This window comes from Oncorhynchus clarkii, chromosome 20 (assembly GCF_045791955.1).
Source record: "Oncorhynchus clarkii lewisi isolate Uvic-CL-2024 chromosome 20, UVic_Ocla_1.0, whole genome shotgun sequence".
NCBI classification, from domain to species: domain Eukaryota; kingdom Metazoa; phylum Chordata; class Actinopteri; order Salmoniformes; family Salmonidae; genus Oncorhynchus; species Oncorhynchus clarkii.
Genome location: NC_092166.1, coordinates 65,928,247 through 65,948,919, shown reverse-complemented (window position 1 = coordinate 65,948,919; position 20,673 = coordinate 65,928,247). Strand labels below are relative to the sequence as shown.

At 44.2% G+C, this 20,673-nt stretch overlaps 1 protein-coding gene across 9 annotated transcripts in view; it reads right to left on the bottom strand.

Annotated features, from left to right (window-relative positions):
• Window positions 1-20,391, bottom strand: part of LOC139376767 (putative sodium-coupled neutral amino acid transporter 10) — a 32,732-nt gene extending 12,341 nt beyond the window's left edge. For 4 of the 9 annotated variants that reach the window (XM_071119672.1, XM_071119677.1, XM_071119675.1 and 1 more), the window contains exons 1-10: window positions 19,671-20,351; window positions 19,176-19,339; window positions 18,942-19,035; window positions 16,312-16,455; window positions 13,877-14,001; window positions 4,133-4,235; window positions 3,771-3,953; window positions 3,539-3,650; window positions 2,267-2,373; window positions 1,860-2,019 (exon numbers count right to left, since the gene is read on the bottom strand). In XM_071119672.1, coding sequence (XP_070975773.1) covers window positions 1,860-2,019; window positions 2,267-2,373; window positions 3,539-3,650; window positions 3,771-3,953; window positions 4,133-4,235; window positions 13,877-14,001; window positions 16,312-16,455; window positions 18,942-19,035; window positions 19,176-19,339; window positions 19,671-19,766 — 1,288 coding nt within the window. In that variant the 5' untranslated portion in view covers window positions 19,767-20,351. Of the gene's footprint in view, window positions 1-1,859; window positions 2,020-2,266; window positions 2,374-3,538; window positions 3,651-3,770; window positions 3,954-4,132; window positions 4,236-12,289; window positions 12,415-13,876; window positions 14,002-16,311; window positions 16,456-18,941; window positions 19,036-19,175; window positions 19,340-19,670 lie in introns of all 9 variants that reach the window. The other 5 variants (XM_071119673.1, XM_071119671.1, XM_071119680.1 and 2 more) reach the window with 5 other exon arrangements.
• Window positions 20,392-20,673: the final 282 nt, after the last annotated feature.

The window sequence follows — 20,673 nt, the reverse complement described above, 5'->3', positions numbered from 1 at the left end:
AGTGGCTACCGTCTGGCCACTCTACCATAAAGGTCTGATTAGTGGAGTGCTGCAGAGATAGAAAAACCTTCCAGAAGGAATACCATCTCCACAGAGGAACTCTGGAGCCCTGTCAGAATGACCATCGGATTCTTGGTCACCTCCCTGACCAAGGCCCTTCTCGCCCAATTGCTCAGTATTGTCGGGTGGCCAGCTCTAGGAAGAGTCTTGGTGGTTCCAAACTTCCTCCATTTAAGAATGATGGAAGACAATGTGTTCTTGGGGACCTTCAATGCTACAGATGTTTTTTGGTACCCTTCCCCAGATCTGTGCCTCGACACAATCCTGTCACGGAGCTCTACGGACAATTCCTTCAACCTCATGGCTTGGTTTTTGCTCTGACATGCACTGTCAACTGTGGGACTTTCCAAATCATGACCAATCAATTGAAATTGTGTGGGTACTCCTTCAAGACTGTTGGAAAAGCATTTCTCATGAAGCTGGTTGAGCGAATGCCAAGAGTGTGCAAAGCTGTCATCAAGGCAACGGGTGGCTACTTTGAAGAATATAAAATATATTTGGATTTGTTTAACACTTTTTTGGTTACTACATATGTGTTATGTTATAGTTTTGATGTCTTCACTATTATTCTACAATGTAGAAAATAGTTTTTTTTTTTTTTTTTTTTTAAACCTTCAATGAGTAGGTGTGTCCAAACTTGACTGGTACTGTATGTAAATAAGGTATCATTTTTTTTAATCAATTTGCAAAAATGTCTAAAAACCTGTTTTCGCTTAGTAAATATGGGGTATTGTGTGTAGATTGATGAAAATTTTTATTTAATCCATTTTAGAATAATGCTGTAACGTACCAAAGTGTGGAAAAAGTCAAGGGGTCTGAATACTTTCCTTAACGCACTGTATATACCAATATGTGTGAGTGTGAGATCCACTAGATGGCAGCAGAGATCTAAACTATAAAGAGATGCAACACTAATGCTGACATACCCGCTACAGTACAGTCTAAGAGAAAATCAGGAGAGAATGGAGAGAAAATTACGAGAGGGTACAGAGAGAGAGACCCATGCTTCTGTTCTACTGGCCTCACTAATCTGCAATAAACAGGAAACAGGTGTGGAAGGAAGTGGGCGACTATCAGTCAGAGGGAGGGAGAGAGCGAGATAAAGAGTGATAGAAAGAGGAAAACGGAAGGCAGAGGATGAGGCTGTGTGAACTGTCCTCGCTCCTATATGTGTGGAGCTCTTTCTAATTTTTACGATCCCCCTCTTCTCCTCCTACCAAAACCCCTCAAGCCCCTAACCCCAGCCCTCCTGTCTCACTCATCTCTCCCCTCATTTCCTCTGTCTGTACCTCTCAACCCCTCCCTCCATGCCACCTCCATCTGATACCACTGTTCCAGGAAAGGGGGAAGAGGAGAGGGAGTAGGTGAGAAGGAAAGGGGGAGAGAGTGGGGGGATAAGGGGAAGATGAGAAACCACTGGAGTTTGAAGGGCATCATTCTGGCTCCATCAATGTCAAACGCTGCTTCTCTTCGATATTATCAAGTGGTTATCCTCTACCCCCGTCTGTCAGTCTGTCTAGCTGTCTGTCAGTCAAAAACACAATATATTCCCCCATTTATCTGCGGTTCCATATTTCTTTGTTTTAAGATTGCTTTCACCTTTTGGCTCTGGTTCTCTATACTCTCACTTTTCTGCACCTCTCTCTCCAACAATGACATCAAAATGTGAACTTTGGAGTTTTGAACATTGCAGATTTGGAACTGATTTAGAAGAGAATAACAAAGAACAGAATAGAATGGAAAGTTCACTCGGCGATGGAACATGGCCTGTGGCTATAATAGTAATATATGGGCTGTACCGTTCCGTATATCAGGAACATCAGGAAGGACCCCAAAGATGGCACTCTTGACCGATGCAGGGGGAGGAGGGGCCTGCTTGGGGGTGGAGTCACTGGCTGAGATTGACAACGTGGTAAGGGTGCTGACCAGCAGGATGCCTAACCCCACCCATAACACCAGCTATAGAGGGAGAGAGAGAAAGATTATATAATAATAAAATATACCATTTAGCAGACGCTTATCCAAAAGTGTGTATACATTTTACATATGGGTGGTCCCAGGAATCAAACACACTATCCTGTTGTTGCAAGCGCCATGGTCTATCAACTGAGCTACAGAAGACCACCAGAGAGAGAGAGCGAGAGAGGGATGTTGGTCAGTGATGGGGTTAGTAGGGATAGTGTGTGTGTGTGTGTGTCGGTGGTACCTGTGCAGTGAGTCCATTCTTCTGTATCTTTCTGTAGATGAGTGCGGGGCAGATGAAGCAGATGAGGGAGCCCATGGTGGCTCCAGTCAGTCCCAGGATGGTCTCCACTACAGACATAAGATCATAGAGAAACATTTAGTTACACACACACACAATCCCTTGGTTGGCTAAAGCGACATACTCTAGCTGACAGTGTACCACGTGGGTCTGTGCGTCAGCCAGGCTAACAGTCCTCATCCTCCTCATCCGCGCCCATCTTTCTCTCCACCTCTTCCTGCACCTCCACACCATACGTACAGTACAGGGACAGGGCTTAGCCTTCCTGTTCAATCAGAAGTCAGTATCTCCACACCATCTTTTAACCCATCTTGCCCATGGCCCTGTCCCAAATGAAGCACAAACATACACCCCCCTGATCTAATCTAGTACAAGCTTCACTTACAGAACCTGTGTTTCAAGCCAGTACCAGTGCCATCCTCTTCCCGACCCAACCCCTCCCTCCCCTGGGCAGGTCTGTCTGGGCGCTGGGCCCAGGCCCCATCTCTCATCCTGGGAACCCAGGCTATATTGTGTCCCTCAGATTTAGTGTCTGTTCCCCCTGGAGTCCCTCCTCCCCCTTCCTCTCTATTAGCCTGATTAGATACACACACCCCAGCCAAACACAGCAGTGTGTGTGTGTGTGTGTGTGTCCCTACCCAAACACAGCCCTAACAAATAGCCTTACCAAACAAGATGAATAAAACATTCAAACTCACCCCAACCTTCACATCTAGATCATTATTACAGCACACAGACAACTAACGGAGACCACTAAAGAACAAATGTGCGCTGTGGGGGTCTATGAGCCAGAGGGTGTGTGTGTGTGTGTGGCTGTGTGTGAGGAAGGGAGAATAATAGCGCTATCTTCCTGTCTGTTCGTCCAGAGGAGATAAAAGTAGAGGTGTGATTTAAGGAGTGTGTTAAGAGTGTGACAGTCACTGAGTCATAAACTCATATTCACACACGTCGTAAAAAGCTTGAGTTACAACACACACATAAAACAACACATGCATCATAAAGGCCTGCGGACATACAAACATAAGAACACGTAAACAGTCGCGCACACACACACACACGTGAACACACACACACACACACACACACGAACACACACACACACACGTGAACACACACACACACGTGAACACACACACACACACGTGAACACACACACACACACACACACACACACGTGAATGCCCGCCTGCACCACACGCACATACAAACACACACCATTGGGGATGAGGATGCCTCCCAGCATGGTTCCGAAGACGATGGCAAGGGTGATCATCTTAAAACGAAGTGGAGGCATGTACCCCCCTGCAGCAAACGTCCCGTCCTTCTGCTGGGGGACAAAAATACTAATTCTAACAGTATTCTACAGTAAAGCTCTTCTGGTTAGGGAATGATCATTTCTTATCACTGTTTACTGTGTGTGTTAACCTTCATTTGTGTATAGATTCACCTGTTGTTCGAACAGCATGGTGTTGATGGCCTGTCTACAGGGCAGTATCATCATGGGGAAGCCCACAGCCACTGACATCATGAAGCCCACCCGGATCATCTCTGTCACCAGGTTAGAAGGGAAGTTCATCAGAACGTTACCGGCTATGTCGTCTGTGAAACTGACGTAACCAAAGAAGCCCACCTAGAGAGAGGAGGAGAGGAGGAATAGAGGAAGAAAGGAGGGAAGAGGGGAAAATCACAGTGATAAATTCAAAAGCCACGCACACACACATACACACCTAAACCATCATGCATTATAGAACAATGTACTATGCGGTGAAGACATCGAGACGGGAAGTGACATCAGCGTGCACCACTCACCGTGATGTAGAAGGTGGTGACGACGTTGAGGGAGGTGGTGAAGATGGTGCTCATGCGTTTGATGGAGGGCTCGTCCAGACTGTCGTAGGTAGGCAACACCTGCCTGTAAACAAACAACCAGCACACAAACTACAGCTGCCACATCAGACAGGACTAGACAGGTCAAATTTCAGGGCAAACTTTGTGCTCTACTAGAAAAAGCTAAAGTTTTAGTACAAACTTTGTAGTCTGGTCTCCTCTCTCTAAAGACACAACAGCTGTCAACATCAACTGGGGATAATTCAATGTTTTGGGGTTTTTAAAGATCATAATCAAATCATAATCAAATTTGTATATTTGAATCAAAGAATACGATATTGGTCGAGGCAAATTGGTCATGAGAGGGTAAAAAGGTTTATCTGACGGTTTAGATCTCTACTCATTATAGATGGTGAGATTGAACAGCGAGGATCAGCATTGGTATCATATTAGATTAACACACAGGGAGAGAAAAACAGCAAAAAGGCAGTTGTGGTTTCCGCACAGTGTGTGTGCGACACCGTGTGTGCATGTGCGTGTTCGTGCGATGCCATGCACTAGTGTGTGTGTGTGTGTGAGAGAATGAGAGTGGGTGAGGCTGTCTGTCAGTCAGGGAGGGGTGCAGTAAAGTGCTGGTTATTATCTCTGAGAAACAAAGAAGCGACAGAACGGGCTGTCTGTCATCAAGCAGCGCTGTAAAAGAACAGGCCAGCAGCACATTAACAGGGGAATGTACAGGCCTTCTATATAACAGCTAGTGTTCGACGAGGGTTAGAGCATTATAACCTTTCTTGGCCGTCTTTTTTGCACTCACTTTTGTGTGTGTGTGTGTGTGTGTGTGTGTGTGTGTGTGTGTGTGTGTGTGTGTGGGAAAAAGAGAGAAAGAGAGAGCATACAGTTACCATGTCTCTCTACCGCATTCTCTCCCTTTCATTCTCTCCCTCTTTCTGGTTTTTATGGGTGTACAGCACTGTCCCACGGTGCTTTTCCTTGACGCCTGTTTAAACTCAGGAACTATTCCAACTTATAGCTGAGCTCAAATAAAACAGCTTACTGGAACGAGACCTCAAACCTGTAGAGTACTGTACATTCTCTCAATATACCTCATTCCAATGTTTTTTAATTCTATTTATAGTTTACAACCATCTGTAAAATAGTCCAATGTATGTTTTCTTATTCGGTTTATACAGTCTGTAAAACAGCGTACTATAGCTATTTATTTGAAATACTTCTTGACGTCAAACTGAAACTAACACTCCAGCATGTGTGGGTAGAGGGACAGACATGGTCTTTATATTGCTTATCTAGTTTGTTTGACTCCACAGCAGTATCACAGATACAGATAGTCTTGGCCTGGTTAATGGTGATATTAAGTCATGTTATAAATGAACGTAAACAGCTTTAATAAAAGGTCATAAAAAGCGTATGTGTTGAAAGCTGTTTAATCAGTGTGTGAATACATTAGATGGCAGCCGTCCATTGGTCTGATTAGCGGTTTGGCTGAAGCAGCATGGAGTCGAGCAGCGCTCCGCTCGCTGTCTGACCACTGGCCAACAGAGGGCCCTGCCAAATAACATTCATCACCGCTAGAGTGTGACACACACACACACACTAGGACAGGCCCGTGCGAGAGTATTGTTACCTCTGTGGGATAATTATTCTTATTCCAGTCTCAGCACCAGTCAGCCTCTTCCCCCCCGCCCCCCAAAAAAACCTCACCCAATAAACCTTACCCAATCACCTCCAAAAAACTCACATAAAACTCCCTTAAGACACCCCAAAATCCGAACACACAACCCAGTCCAACCCCAAACACACCCCTAACCCCCCACCCACCCACCCACCCAAAACCCTTCCCCTTTCATCCCAGGCACCATGGCAATGACAGAAGAGAGGAGGCAGTGACAGAACATGCAGATGGAGGTGAAGATGGAGGGAGGGAGGGAGGGAGGGAGGAATGGGTGGGTGGGTGGGTTATGCTGTTGAATTCCATACTGTTACTGTCACTTGTCCACTCAAGCTTAACATTGTTGTCATCTATGGTCCACCAGGTGCCTTTAGAGTTCCTCAATGAACTTGACACCTTGATAAGCTAATTTCCTGAACATGGCTCACAGCTCTTCATACTGGGTGTCTTCAACCTCCCAACGTCTGCCTTAAATGAATTTCTTTCCACCTCTTTCTTTCCCCTCCTTGCCTCTTTTGACCTCTCTTCCCCAGTCCCGTCCCACTCATAAGGCAGGAAATATGCTTGACATCTTTACTAGAGGCTTTTTACCTACTAATCTCACTGCAACCACCCTCCAGGTCTCTGATCACTAATATGTTTCCTTTTCGGTCTCCATTTCCTCCAACCCTACCCACTCAGCCCCTACCCAGATGGTTGTGTGCCGTTGCCATCTTCTCCCTCTCTCTCCTCTTCAATCCTATCATCTCCCCCTTCTGCTAAATCCTCCCTCCTGCCTCCTGATTCTGCCTCTTCAACTCTACTCTCCATCCTATGACTCGCACAATCCCCTTTCCTCCCAGCCGGCTCGGCCCTTCTCTCCTGCCCCGTGGCTGAGTGACTCATTGCGAGCTTACAGAACAGGATTGCGGGCATGGAGGAAGCTAAACTATTGGAGACCCTATCATCCTTTCACTCCCTCCTGTCTATCTTCTCTACCTCTGTATCCACTGCTAAAGCCACTTTCTATCACTCTAAATTTCAAGCTTCCACCTCTACACCGAGGAAACTCTTACACCTTCTCCTCCCTCCTTAATCCTCCACCCATCCCCCTCTGTGGACGACTTTGCCAACCACTTTGAAAAGAAGGTTGACGACATACGCTCCTCATTCACTCAGCCTATTGATTCCACTGATCCCACTCACACAAAACTACCCTACACCTTGACCTCTTTCTCCCCTCTAATCCTGCAACTGGTGAGGTCCGGCCTCCCGACAACTTGCCTGCTTGACCCCATTCCCCCTCCCTTCTCTAGACCATCTCCGGAGACCTCATCCCATTCCTCACTTCCCCCATCCCTGACCACTGGCGGGCCGAGCACATTGATGGGGCTGTAGTGGAGTGGGTCGAGAGCTTCAAGTTCCTCAGTATCCACTTTCTAAGGATCTATCATGGTCCAAACACACACCAAAACAAAGACGTGAAGAGGGAATGACAATGCCTCTTTCCTCTCAAGAGGCTGAAAAGGTTTGGCATGGGCTGTCAGATCCTCAAAAAGTTCTACAGCTGCACCATTGAGAGCATCTTAACTGGCTGCATCAACACATGCTATGGCAACTGCTTGGCATCGGGCCGCAAGGCGCTAAAGAGGGTAGTGCGTACGGCCCAGTACATCACTGGGGCCGAGCTCCCTGCCATCAAGAACCTCTATACCAGGTGGCGTCAGAGGAAGGCCCAAAAATATTGTCATTAGGCTCTTCTCTCTGCTACCGCATGGCAAGCGGAGTCTGGAACCCATAGGATCCTGAACAGCATCTACGCTCAAGAAATAAAACTGGTATACTGTTAGTTAAATAGTTAACCAAAGAGCTACCCAAACGATCTGAATTGACCCTTTTTGCAAGTATTTTTTTTGGGACTCATCACATACACTGCTGCTACTGTTTAATACCCATCACGTTGCATAGTCACTTTATTCATAGGTTATATGTACATATCTACCTCAATTACCTCGTACCCCTGCACATGGACTTGGTACTTGTACCCCATGTACACTGCATGACCAAAAGTATGTAGACACCTGCTCATCAAACATCTCATTCCAGAATCATGAGCATTAATATGACTTGGTCTCCCTTTTGCTGCTATAACAACCTAAACTCTTCTGGGAAGGCTTTTCACTAGATGTTGGAACATTGCTGCAGGGACTTGCTTCCGCTCAGCCACACAAGCATTAGTGCGGTGAGGCACTGATGTTGGGCAATTAGGCCTGGCTCGCAGTCGGTATTCCAAATCATCCCAAAGGTGTTTGATGGGGTTGAGGTCAGAGATCTGTGCAGGCCAGTCAAGTTTTTCTACACCGATCTTGACAAAGCATTTCTGTATGGCTCTTGCTTTGTGCACAGGGCCATTGTCATGCTGAAACAGGAAAGGGCTTTCACCAAGCTGTTGCTAAAACTGAGTCGTCTAGAATGAAAAACAGCCCCAGAACATTAATTCTCCTCCACCAAACGTTCTCCTGGCATCCGCCAAACCCAGATTCGTCCATCGGACTTGCCAGATGGTGAAGCGTGATTCATCACTCCAGAGAACGCATTTCCACTGCTCCACAGTCCAATAGCTTTACACCACTCCAGCCGATGCTTGGCATTGCAAATGGTCAACTATATATGCATTGAGCATGCCTGATGCTTTAAGCTCACTGTTTGATGAAATAAGACACAAATGACTCAAGAGGGAGCCCGAGATCAAGATAACAAGAAGAAAATAAAAAACTGAACCTGTCCCGACCATCCTCTTCCCGCTCCTACTGGCTTTCGCCGATTCTGCCGTTACTCTCCTGAAGTTGTCGGTAACAGGCTAAACAAGGAGTCGGCAACCTTTCTCATGTGTAATGCCAATTTATCTTACCATTTCTACCGATCTATGTGCCAGTTATGGTTTTCATAGAACATTTTCGTAGGACAGTTTCCTTTCGTTTATAATAACGTATTCATATCTTAAAATCTTTGTCATGTGGTTAACCAAAATTCTATCCAAATCTAAATGAAAAGGATAAACTATGTAAAAATAGCCTATAAAGCCAACAAATAAAAACATTGCAGCCTGCAGGTAGAAAATATCCTGATAAAAATTAATATCCGATAAATCGCAATGGCTACACATGGCCTGTCTGCAATAACCTTGAAACATTGGATCAACTATTAACTTGGGTCTGGCCCATTGTATACAATTCTGGGCCCTCAGAGTGTAAAAACTTTGTTTACTTGCTGTTTGAGGTGAAGAAAACATTATTTTGAGAAGCTCCACAGCTGATTAGTTGTGGTGCATTAAGCCAATCAGAAATACTACCACATCCCAAAATGGGCCCATTTTATATGCCTACATTTGCGAGCAGGCCAGGTAGCCTATAGGCCTTATTCTATGTGTAATCAGGTGCGCATCAACAGTGATGAGGCAACTCCGGAATGCTGGCCTTCTAGGCAGAGTTCCTCTGTCCAGTGTGTGTTCTTTTGCCCATCTTAATATTTTATTGGCCAGTCAGATTTGGCTTCTTCTTTGCAACTCTGCCTAGGAGGAGGCATCCCAGAGTCGCCTCTTCACTGTTCACGTTGAGACTGGTGTTTTGTGGGTACTATTTAATGAAGCTGCCAGTTGATAACTTGTGAGGCGTCTGTTTCTCAAACTAGACACTAATGTACTTGTCCTCTTGCTCAGTTGTGCACTGGGGCCTCCCACTCAATTTTCTATTCTGGTTAGAGCCAGTATGCGCTGTTCTGTGAAGGGAGTAGTACACAGCATTATACGAGATCTTCAGTTTCTTGGCAATTTCAAGATGGAATAGCATTCATTTCTCAGAACAAGAATAGACTGACGAGTTTCAGAAGATAGGTCTTTGTTTCTAGCCATTTTGAGCCTGTAATCGAACCCACAAATGCTGATGCTAAAGATACTCAACTAGTCTAAGGCCAGCTTTATTGCTTCTTTAATCAGCACAACAGTTTTCAGCTGTGCTAACATAATTGCAAAAGGGTTTTCTAATGATCAATTAGCCTTTTAAAATTCTAATCTTGGATTAGCTAACAACGTGCCATTGGAACACAGGAGTGATGGTTGCTGATAATGGGCCTCTGTACGCCTATGTAGATATTACATTAAAAATATATATTATCTGCCGTTTCCAACTACAATAGTCATTTACAACATTAATGTCTACACTGTATTTCTGATCAATTTGATGTTATTTTAAATGGACAAAAATGTGCTTTTCTTTCAAAAACAATGACATTTCTATGTGACCCCAAACTTTTGAACGGTAGGGTATATATTTGCCTCTGCTCGACTAAAGAATATCTTGGGTCTACCAACAGCCTATCGACCAAACAATCGACTAGTCGAATAATTGGGGTCAGTCCTAGTATAATGCCAAGTTATCGTTATTTATTATTGCTTTTCTATTATGTCTCAATTTTCTTTATCTCTGCATTGTTGGGAAGGGCCTGTAAGGATTTAACTGTTAGTCTACACCTGTTGTTATACAAAACATGTGACAAATAACATTTTATTTGGCTTGTCCCCTCTGACTTCAAAATGTTCGTTCCCCTCCTTAAGAAACCAACCCTCAACCCCTCTGCCGTCAAAAGCGACCTACCGGTATCCCTTGTTTCTTTTCATTCCAAAACACTTGAGCGTGCCGTCTCTGACAAACACTCTCACCAGCTCTCTCAGAACGATCTTCTTGACCCTAACCCTTCAAGACGGGTCATTCAACTGAGACTGCTCTCCTGTGTCACAGAGACTCTCCGCACTGCCAAAGCTGACTCTCTCCCTGTTCTCATCCTCCTAGATCTACCTGCTGCCCTTCGACACTGTCAGGACTGGGTGTCTCAGGTTCTGCACTCTTGGATTGCATCCTACCGGACACGCCACTCCTATCAGGTGAAGAGGATCTTTGTCTGCACCTCGTTCTCTCACAGGGCTCGGTTCTAGGCCGTCTCTTCTCTCAATATACCAAGTCACTCGGCTCTGTCATATCCTCACATGGTCCCTCCTATCATTTGTATGTGGATGACACTCAACTACTTTTCAACTTCCCCCCCTACTGACACCAAGGTAGCGAAACGCAGGTATCTCAGCTGGGATGTTGGCCCACCACCTCAAGCTTAAAAAGAAGGAGCTGCTCTTCCTCGCAGGGAAGGCCTGCTCGTTCAAAGACCTCTCCATCACGGTTGACAACTCCACGTGTCCCCTTCCCAGAGTGCAAAGAACCTTGGCATGACCCTGCACAGCATGTCATTCTCTGCAAACATCAAAGCAGTGACTCACTCCTGCAGGTTCATGCTCTACAACATCTGTAGAGTACAAACCTACCTCACACAGGAAGTGGCGCAGGTCCTTATCCAGGCACTTGTCCTGTCTGGACTACTGTAACACGCTGTTGGCTGGGTTATCCGATGTGCCATCAAACCCCTGCAACTTATCCAGACCACTGCAGCCCACTTGGTGTTCAACCTTCTGAAGTTGTCCCATGTCAACCCACTCCTCTGCATACTCCACTGGCTTCCAGTCAAAGCTCGCATCCACTACCTATGGAGCAGCTACCTTCAGGCTAGGCTCAAACCCTACACCCCAACCCGAATACTCTGTTTTGCCACCTCTGGTCTCTTAGCCCTCCCACCCCTACAGTTGAGTAGCTCTTCTCTGTCCTGGCTTTCCAGGACAGAGAGGAAGAAAATGCTCTCTTAGTTCATCTCTCGCTAGTTACATTGTAGATCCTACTCTTTACTCCTCAAGATCTCCAATCAACACCTTGTCTCCAGGCTTTAACAGCCGGTATGCAAGCAGTGCTGTTGTGATAAATAACATATTTTCCAAGGGAGAGAATGCAGTTCCTGGCAACCCATTATAAAACCCACACCGAAACAACATGATGCACTTTTGTTGGACAGATACAACTACAGCAGGCGACTGCGTCTAGAAGTAGAAGTACCTGGCAATAGAACAGGGAATGAAGTAGCCGATTGGTTAAGTGTGAAGCCGTGAAAGTGAAACAGCAAACTCCCCCACCCCTAACTCTGTCTCCGTCACCTTGCAGACTAACCCTATAGCCTTTGTGTTGTCTTTATGAATGCAGGTAGTCATGCTCCATTCAGTACATTTATCAGTGTTCTACATGCAACAACAGCACATTTACAACATATTAGGAGCAGCATGAAAGAAAGACCACATGACTATCATGTCCATTCTACCCATTATATTTCTGTCTCTAGACTCTACATCCTGGTCATGTTCAATAGACATGAAACAGGAAACTTATTGGACAAGTTTAGGTATGTACCCCTCCATTATTATTATGTTTTTTATTTTATAAAGTGTCTCGGACTTCTTTTTGTGCCTAATGAACACAACCCATATCCTATCACCCTTTCAGGGACTGCGCAGGAGGGGCGGGAAGGGACTGGGAGGTACTTACGACTGACAGGCGAAGGCCATGCCACAGATAGGGAGGCAGCGAAAGACACCGTCCCAGCGCACCAAACTGACCCGCCCCAGCCAAAAGCCACTGAGTAGCCCGTGTTTGAATGAGGACAGCACCATCTGAGGGAGGGAGGGGGGAGAGCAGGGGGGAGTTATGGCTTGAACCAAAAGAAGAACAGGAGGATTGAAGAGGAGGAGAAAAGCCCATTCTGAAGGCCTGTCTGATCATGAGTGAAAGAATGAAGGGAGGAACCGGAGAAACTGAATTTGAACACAACATTTAAAAAACCAGACAGAATATGCCATGTTGATAAAAAAAAGTCTCCTCCTGCCCAAATAAGGCTGTGACGAAATCAGAAATCATCCTCTCGAACCTGTTAGACATTTACACATGCCCAATGTCCAATTTGTAGGGCTGCACATTTAATCGAATGGTAATCTAAATTGTGATATTGAGATGCGCAATATCCATATGACAAGAGGCTGCGTTATTTTGAAACAGCCATCTGTAAGGCCCGTATTTTTACTTTGGATTTATTGCTTAAGTTGACAGAGTTCTCTCCGCCCCGTCACTCAGCCAGGCAGTTTTTCGAGCTCGAGATTCACTCTGCATGCATCGACCAAACAGCATGCAGTCAACAGATTTTTCCCAAACAAGAACACAACTTTCCACCTTACTTCTTAATATAAATCCACATATTTTCTATATTATACTATTTGTTAGTGTAACTTGCTCTTAGTTGGCCTTAGGAAACTGCAAATATGACTAAAGGTTTCCTGTTAGCTCCTATTGCTACTTGTTCTTAATGAGAGACAGCTTGTTCTTAATCAGAGAGGAAAAGGTGAAGAATATTCTAAAATCTTTGTATGAATGTACCTATCCATTTAAATCTAATTAGGTTCCCATGGGAAAGACTGACCAACACTTTGGTTCCTGCTCTGTCACAACCATCTCCTCCCTTTGTTGTCATGCGAAACAGAACTGTATTTCAAGTGCCCACTGTATTCCAACCATAAAATTAAAATCATAATTCAATTTCTATGATTCCAACAGTTTAACCAAGTGTTTTGATCAATAATCGCAAGTAAAATAGCAATATTTGGTACAAAAATAGCAATTTGATTTTTACTCATTTCGTGCAGCCCAACCAACTAAAATGCAGAATTTAAAGACTGATCAAGAAAATAAATATTTCTGAGGGGCAGATGTTTTGATCGGTACGGCATTTACTGTGTAGTTGATTCCCATATCCAGCTCCAGAGGACCAGAGAAAGAGAGCTCCATGAGCATCCTCCACATCAGAGGATGGCAGTTTGGGGGGACAGGGGTTGAGCAATCAATAATTGTGCACCCCCTTGCCTCCAAACCATAGACACACAAACAACCTAAAGACAAACAAAAATGAATTTGAAGAGGGGAGAGGAAATGGAAATGCGAGGATTGGATTGGAGATTGAGAGGGAGGATGCTATTACTTTTAGGAGGTGGTAGGTGGGTTGGGGATTGAATTTTGTCCCCTTAGCGTCGGAGTTGATACCTTCCCCCATGTCGGAGTTCAAGGATTGTTTCCATGGTTACTTACGGGTGACAGCAGAAGGTGGTGGCGATAATGGGCAGGCACTGTATGACGCCCCTGACCCGCCACAGGTGTACACGCTCGAACCAGGAGCCTGAGATCAGGCCGTAACGCAGAGAAGACATGACTATCTACAGCAGCCAGCCAGACAGCAGTCAGCAGCAACACAGGAGAGGAGAGAAACAGTCACAAGGGAGAGGAAGGTAGAGAGAATCGTAAAGGAGATGTCAGAAAGGAAGGGGGGGGGTCAGGAACGGCAGTGATAGAGAAAGAAGTAGGAGAGGAAGGGAGATACATCAGTTAGAGGGTTAGTGGTCTGGACCAAGGTGGGTGGAGGTCAGGGCCAGGACTGGTTCTAATCCCAGACACAACAGTACTCCAACTCACAGTGGTGTTCAGTAGAGATGTCATGGTTTTAATACAGGAGGTTGGGGCAGAGCACAGGATAGCACAAAGAGGCTACACTATACTACAGTAGCAGTACTAAAAGGCTAACTGTGTAAGCAGTGCAAATACTACAGAAATTCACAGAGCCATCGACAATAACATCAACATCAATACATTTTCGCAAAAGGGTCAAAGAAAAGGCAAGGGAGTCACAGTGTCAACAGTCATTATTCTATCAGTGTGAAACAGGAATTAGAAACACATATCATCATGATACAGTGCCTTGCAAAAGTATTCGGCCCCCTTGAACTTTGCGACCTTTTGCCACATTTCAGGCTTCAAACATAAAGATATAAAAATGTATTTTTTTGTGAAGAATCAACAACAAGTGGGAAACAATCATGAAGTGGAACGACATTTATTGGATATTTCAAACTTTTTTAACAAATCAAAAACTGAAAAATTGGGCGTGCAAAATTATTCAGCCCCTTTACTTTCAGTGCAGCAAACTCTCTCCAGAAGTTCAGTGAGGATCTCTGAATGATCCAATGTTGACCTAAATGACTAATGATGATAAATACAATCCACCTGTGTGTAATCAAGTCACCGTATAAATGCACCTGCACTGTGATAGTCTCAGAGGTCCGTTAAAAGCGCAGAGAGCATCATGAAGAACAAGGAACACACCAGGCAGGTCCGAGATACTGTTGTGAAGAAGTTTAAAGCCGGATTTGGATACAAAAAGATTTCCCAAGCTTTAAACATCCCAAGGAGCACTGTGCAAGCGATAATATTGAAATGGAAGGAGTATCAGACCACTGCAAATCTACCAAGACCTGGCCGTACCTCTAAACTTTCAGCTCATACAAGGAGAAGACTGATCAGAGATGCAGCCAAGAGGCCCATGATCACTCTGGATGAACTGCAGAGATCTACAGCTGAGGTGGGAGACTCTGTCCATAGGACAACAATCAGTCCTATATTGCACAAATCTGGCCTTTATGGAAGAGTGGCAAGAAGAAAGCCATTTCTTAAAGATATCCATAAAAAGTGTTGTTTAAAGTTTGCCACAAGCCACCTGGGAGACACACCAAACATGTGGAAGAAGGTGCTCTGGTCAAATGAAACCAAAATTGAACTTTTTGGCAACAATGCTAAATGTTATGTTTGGCGTAAAAGCAACACAGCTTATCACCCTGAATACACCATCCCCACTGTCAAACATGGTGGTGGCAGCATCATGGTTTGGGCCTGCTTTTCTTCAGCAGGGACAGGGAAGATGGTTAAAATTGATGGGAAGATGGATGGAGCCAAATACAGGACCATTCTGGAAGAAAACCTGATGGAGTCTGCAAAAGACCTGAGACTGGGACGGAGATTTGTCTTCCAACAAGACAATGATCCAAAACATAAAGCAAAATCTACAATGGAATGGTTCAAAAATAAACATATCCAGGTGTTAGAATGGCCAAGTCAAAGTCCAGACCTGAATCCAATCGAGAATCTGTGGAAAGAACTGAAAACTGCTGTTCACAAATGCTCTCCATCCAACCTCACTGAGCTCGAGCTGTTTTGCAAGGAGGAATGGGAAAAAATGTCAGTCTCTCGATGTGCAAAACTGATAGAGACATACCCCAAGCGACTTACAGCTGTAATCGCAGCAAAAGGTGGCGCTACAAAGTATTAACTTAAGGGGGCTGAATAATTTTGCACGCCCAATTTTTCAGTTTTTGATTTGTTAAAAAAGTTTGAAATATCCAATAAATGTCGTTCCACTTCATGATTGTGTCCCACTTGTTGTTGATTCTTCACAAAAATTACAGTTTTATATCTTTATGTTTGAAGCCTGAAATGTGGCAAAAGGTCGCAAAGTTCAAGGGGGCCGAATACTTTCGCAAGGCACTGTAGAAGAGCCATAATTCTTTGTAAAAACCTATCGAGTAAAATGTATATTAGCAAAACTCTTAACATTTTACCCATCTGAGTATGGCCCTCTTACACCTGCTGCAGGCAGCCCTGTACCCCTTCCCCTACCCGTGTGGTTTTGGTCTCACCGTGAACATGAAGAACGTGTAAAACATGAGGGCCATGGCAGAGAAGGACTGGATGGATGACATCAGGTTCCTCTGCAGACTGAGAGGCAGCACGATGAACAGAGACACCGTGATCAGCAGCAGCACACGGAAACCAAATGACACCTGCGGAGGGCGAGAAAGGACACAATCTCTAACCAATCATACCACGCAAACAATCGGTTTCAACAAATCAGCAACAGTACAAGGAAACCAAGTGTGGTGCAAAAAGTACCTTTTGAGTTGTGGAGACAAGAGGCAACACAACACATTTATTCAATCATTTGAAGAAGAACCATCCCCTATTTTATGAAGATTGAGCCATAGCCAGCCACCTACAGTGCATTCTGAAAGTATTCAGACCCCTTGACTTTTTCCACATTTTGTTACATTACAGCCTTATTCTAAAATGGATCAAATTGTTCCCCCCCCCCCCCCCTCATCAATCTACACACAATACCCCATATCGACCAAGCAAAAACAGGTTTTTAGAAATGTTACCAAACGTATTAAAAAAAATACAAAATTGAAATATAATATTTACACAAGTATTCAGACCCTTTACGCAGTACTTTGTTGAAGCATCTTTGGCAGCGATTACAGCCTCCAGTCTTCTTGGGTATGACGCTACAGGCTTGGCACAACTGTATTTAAGAAGTTTCTCCCATTCTTCTCTGCAGATCCTCTCAAGCTGACAGGTTGGATGGGGAGTGTTGCTACACAGCTATTTTCATGTCTTTCCAGAGATGTTCAATCGGGTTCAAGTCCGGGTTCTGGCTGGGCCACTCAAGGACATTCAGATACTTGTCCGAAAGGCCACTCCTGCGTTGGCTTGGCTGTGTGCTTAGGGTCGTTGTCCTGTTGGAAGGTGAACCTTCACCCCAGTCTGAGGTCCTGAGTGCTCTGGAGCAGGTTTTCATCAAGGATCTCTCCGTACTTTACTCCGTTCATCTTTCTCTTGATCCTGACTAGTCTTCCAGTCCCTGCCGCTGAAAAACATTGACAGCATGATGCTGCCACCACCATGCTTCACTGTAGGGATGGAGACAGGTTTCCTCCAGACATGATGCTTAGCATTCAGGGCAAAGAGTTCGATCTAGGTTTCATCAGACCAGAGAATCTTGTTTCTCATGTTCTGAGAGTCCTTTAGGTGCCTTTTGGCAAACTCCAAGTGGGCTGTCATGTGCCTTTTACTGAGGAGTGGCTACTGTCTGGCCACTCTACCATAAAGGCCTGATTGGTGGAGTGCTGCAGAGATGGTTGTCCTTCTGGAAGGTTCACCCATCTCCACAGAGGAACTCTGGAGCTCTATCAGAGACCATCGGGTTCTTGGTCACCTCCCTGACCAAGGCCCTTCTACCCCGGTTGCTCAGTTATGCCGGGCGACCAGTTCTAGGAAGAGTCTTGGTGGTTACAAAGTTCTTCCATTTAAGAATGTTGGAGGCCACTGTGTTCTTGGGGACCTTCAATGCTGAAGAAATGTACACTTCCCCAGATCTGTGCCTCGACACAACAGTGTCTCAGAGCTCTACAGACAATTCCTTCGACCTCATGGCTTGGTTTATGCGCTGACGTGCACTGTCAACTATATAGACAGGTGTGTGCCTTTCCAAATCATATCCAATAAACAGAATTTACTCCAATCATGTTGTAGAAACATCTCAAGGTTGATCAATGGAAAAAGGATGCACCTGATCTCAATTTTGAGTCTCATAGGAAAGGGTCTGAATAGTTATGTAAATAAGCTTTATTTTTTAAATATATATATATATAAGCAATAATGTCTAAAAACCTGTTTTCACTTTGTCATTATGGGGTATTGTGCATAGATTGATGAGGAAAACAATATTGAATCAATTTTAGAGTAAGACTAATGTAACAAAATGTGGAAAAAGTCAAGGGATCTGAATACTTTCCGAATGCACTGTACATTAAGCAGGCATTGATTGCTAATGTGTTTTCAAGTGTAACACCCTACGAAAACACAACCCGCAGACACACAGAAATCACAGAGGCTGTCACCCATCTATCATATAGCCAACGACATGACTCATGTCTACACTTACGTTTACATGCACACTAGTAATTCTATATTAAACTGATTATGGCACTAGGCCGAGTATGGCATTAGACACGTAAACACCTTACTCTGCTTATCTTAATCTGCCTAAATCATACTCAAAGTAAGTGTACACCAATTAAAATGTTAGATGTTTTTAAAGCAATTTGACTTCATTTAAATTATAACAATGATTGGGCCTACTTATACATAATTACACAATCATAAGCTTTATATTCCATTGGTTAATATGTAGGTGCAATAATCCTATCTGCTATCATATGTATAACAATATTGTAAAATATTTGTTTAATTAGTTTTTTATTCAGGTAGCACGGTATGTATTAATTCATATGATCTCATTTTAGAAGTGATGTCCTTTACCCAGACACTTGTATTAACCATGGCTGATGGAATTACCAAGCTTTTAAAAATATCAATTCATAACACCAATATCTGGCCCAAAACATGTGCACTTGGGTATTTTGTCCAAATCATGCGGCCCTATTGTATTCTCTGATTGCTTCTGTAATTCAAAACTCTTGACTCCTACCGGTAGGCCCAACAACTGGGCGAAGAAATTAGAGCCCAGGTCAGCGATGACGACATAGAAGGCAATACAGGTCCCCAACATCAGACCTATCATACTGTAGAGGAAGAGTGGGAGAGACCAAGATAAAGTGGGAGGAAGAGGGAGAGAAATTCAGATATTAGCATTTGATCAAGGCTCTAAAGACACAAGACATACATCAAAACAGTATTGGCTCTCAAAGGCGAGGACACCTACCTGGTCTCCACCAGTGTTTTGCCTGGTTTGCCGTAGGCATGGAAAGCTAGGCCAGCATAGGTCCTGCGTTTGGTGCTGTTAGCCGTGTGGACCAGAAACATACACGACTGGTGGGTCATCCACGAACAGAAGAACAGCAACAAAGTCCCCAGCACTATCCCACACTAGAGCGAGAGAAGCAGAGACAGAGAGGGTTATGTCAAAACTGCAAATATGGCAACTCTGTCATACACATTTCAGTTTAACAGGGGCATGATGGGGGCCTAAAACTGCAATTCGGTACAAAGATGTCAAGATCAGCATAAAGCATGAGGCACAGCCTGTATAATGCAACTGTTAAGGCGCGTGGAAAGGTAAACACGGAACAAATGTTCACTCATTACCTGCCGTCACACTAGTAGCTTATTGTGAGTTCAAAGTCGCTACACACGATAAGATAAACTACCTCTGCAATGGAATAATCGTGTGACCGGTGTAAGATAGCGGAAGCCGTACCTGTTTGAAACAGAACGGCATGGTCAGAACGCTCACTCCAACGATGCTGTTGACCACGTTCATGATCAAACCCCAGTTTGAAGCCGCCGCCGTCATTTTGAATGTTTAGGTTTTCTTCACCACACAAAAAACTTTCAATATTACGTAGAGAAATGACCACGGTAAAGTGGCGGCCGTTATTTGGTCCAAGTAACAATGATGACAGTAGTTGAATCCTTCCGATTCTGTTTTACTTTTTCCAAAGCGTATCCTTTTCAAGAGCTATGTGACGTGGCGCTAGTAGGATAGCTAGAGAAACCAAAACATACCGAACAGGCAAACTAGATCATTCAGCTAAAATACATGTAGTTATATTTCATTTCACGAAATAAAATACATTTATCTGCATCGTGCATGTACGTTCAAAATGAAAAATTGACAGCTGAAAGGAAATCGAGCTTTTGTTGTTGCAAAAACTTTGTTCAACACACACCTAACCTTAACCGTTTTCGATTCCCTTGATGTTGAAGCTTATGTTATCATCGGTGACTCGTCCACTTGGTTAAAATAGACCGTTATCAATTTATATCCGTCACATAACGCTATAAAGTTTTATTTTCATATTTGAGATAAACAACTACAAAAGCTACGGAAATCACTATTTCCTGAACGTGTACACAGGAAGTATGAATCTGGCTCTTTACTCTTCTTCGTCTTTAAGGTTTTATGACAGACTACACCTATTGGTGTATTGTCGCCACCTACTGTATGGATTCTGAACGATAAATAATAAATATCCATTGCGGGAAAATACCAACGTCATATACAATACAAACAAAATAAATCCCCACCCCACTCCAGGTGCCTGTGTGGAAGGAACATTCATCGACAGGATTCCTTGTAATGCCTCTGCTGTACAATCGCGGAGTCCCGCACTCACAACGATGCCTATTTTCTCTGATTTGTTCTTTGTTAGAGCTGTGCAGTTTATTACCAATGCATCTGGCTCATATTATACCCAGAG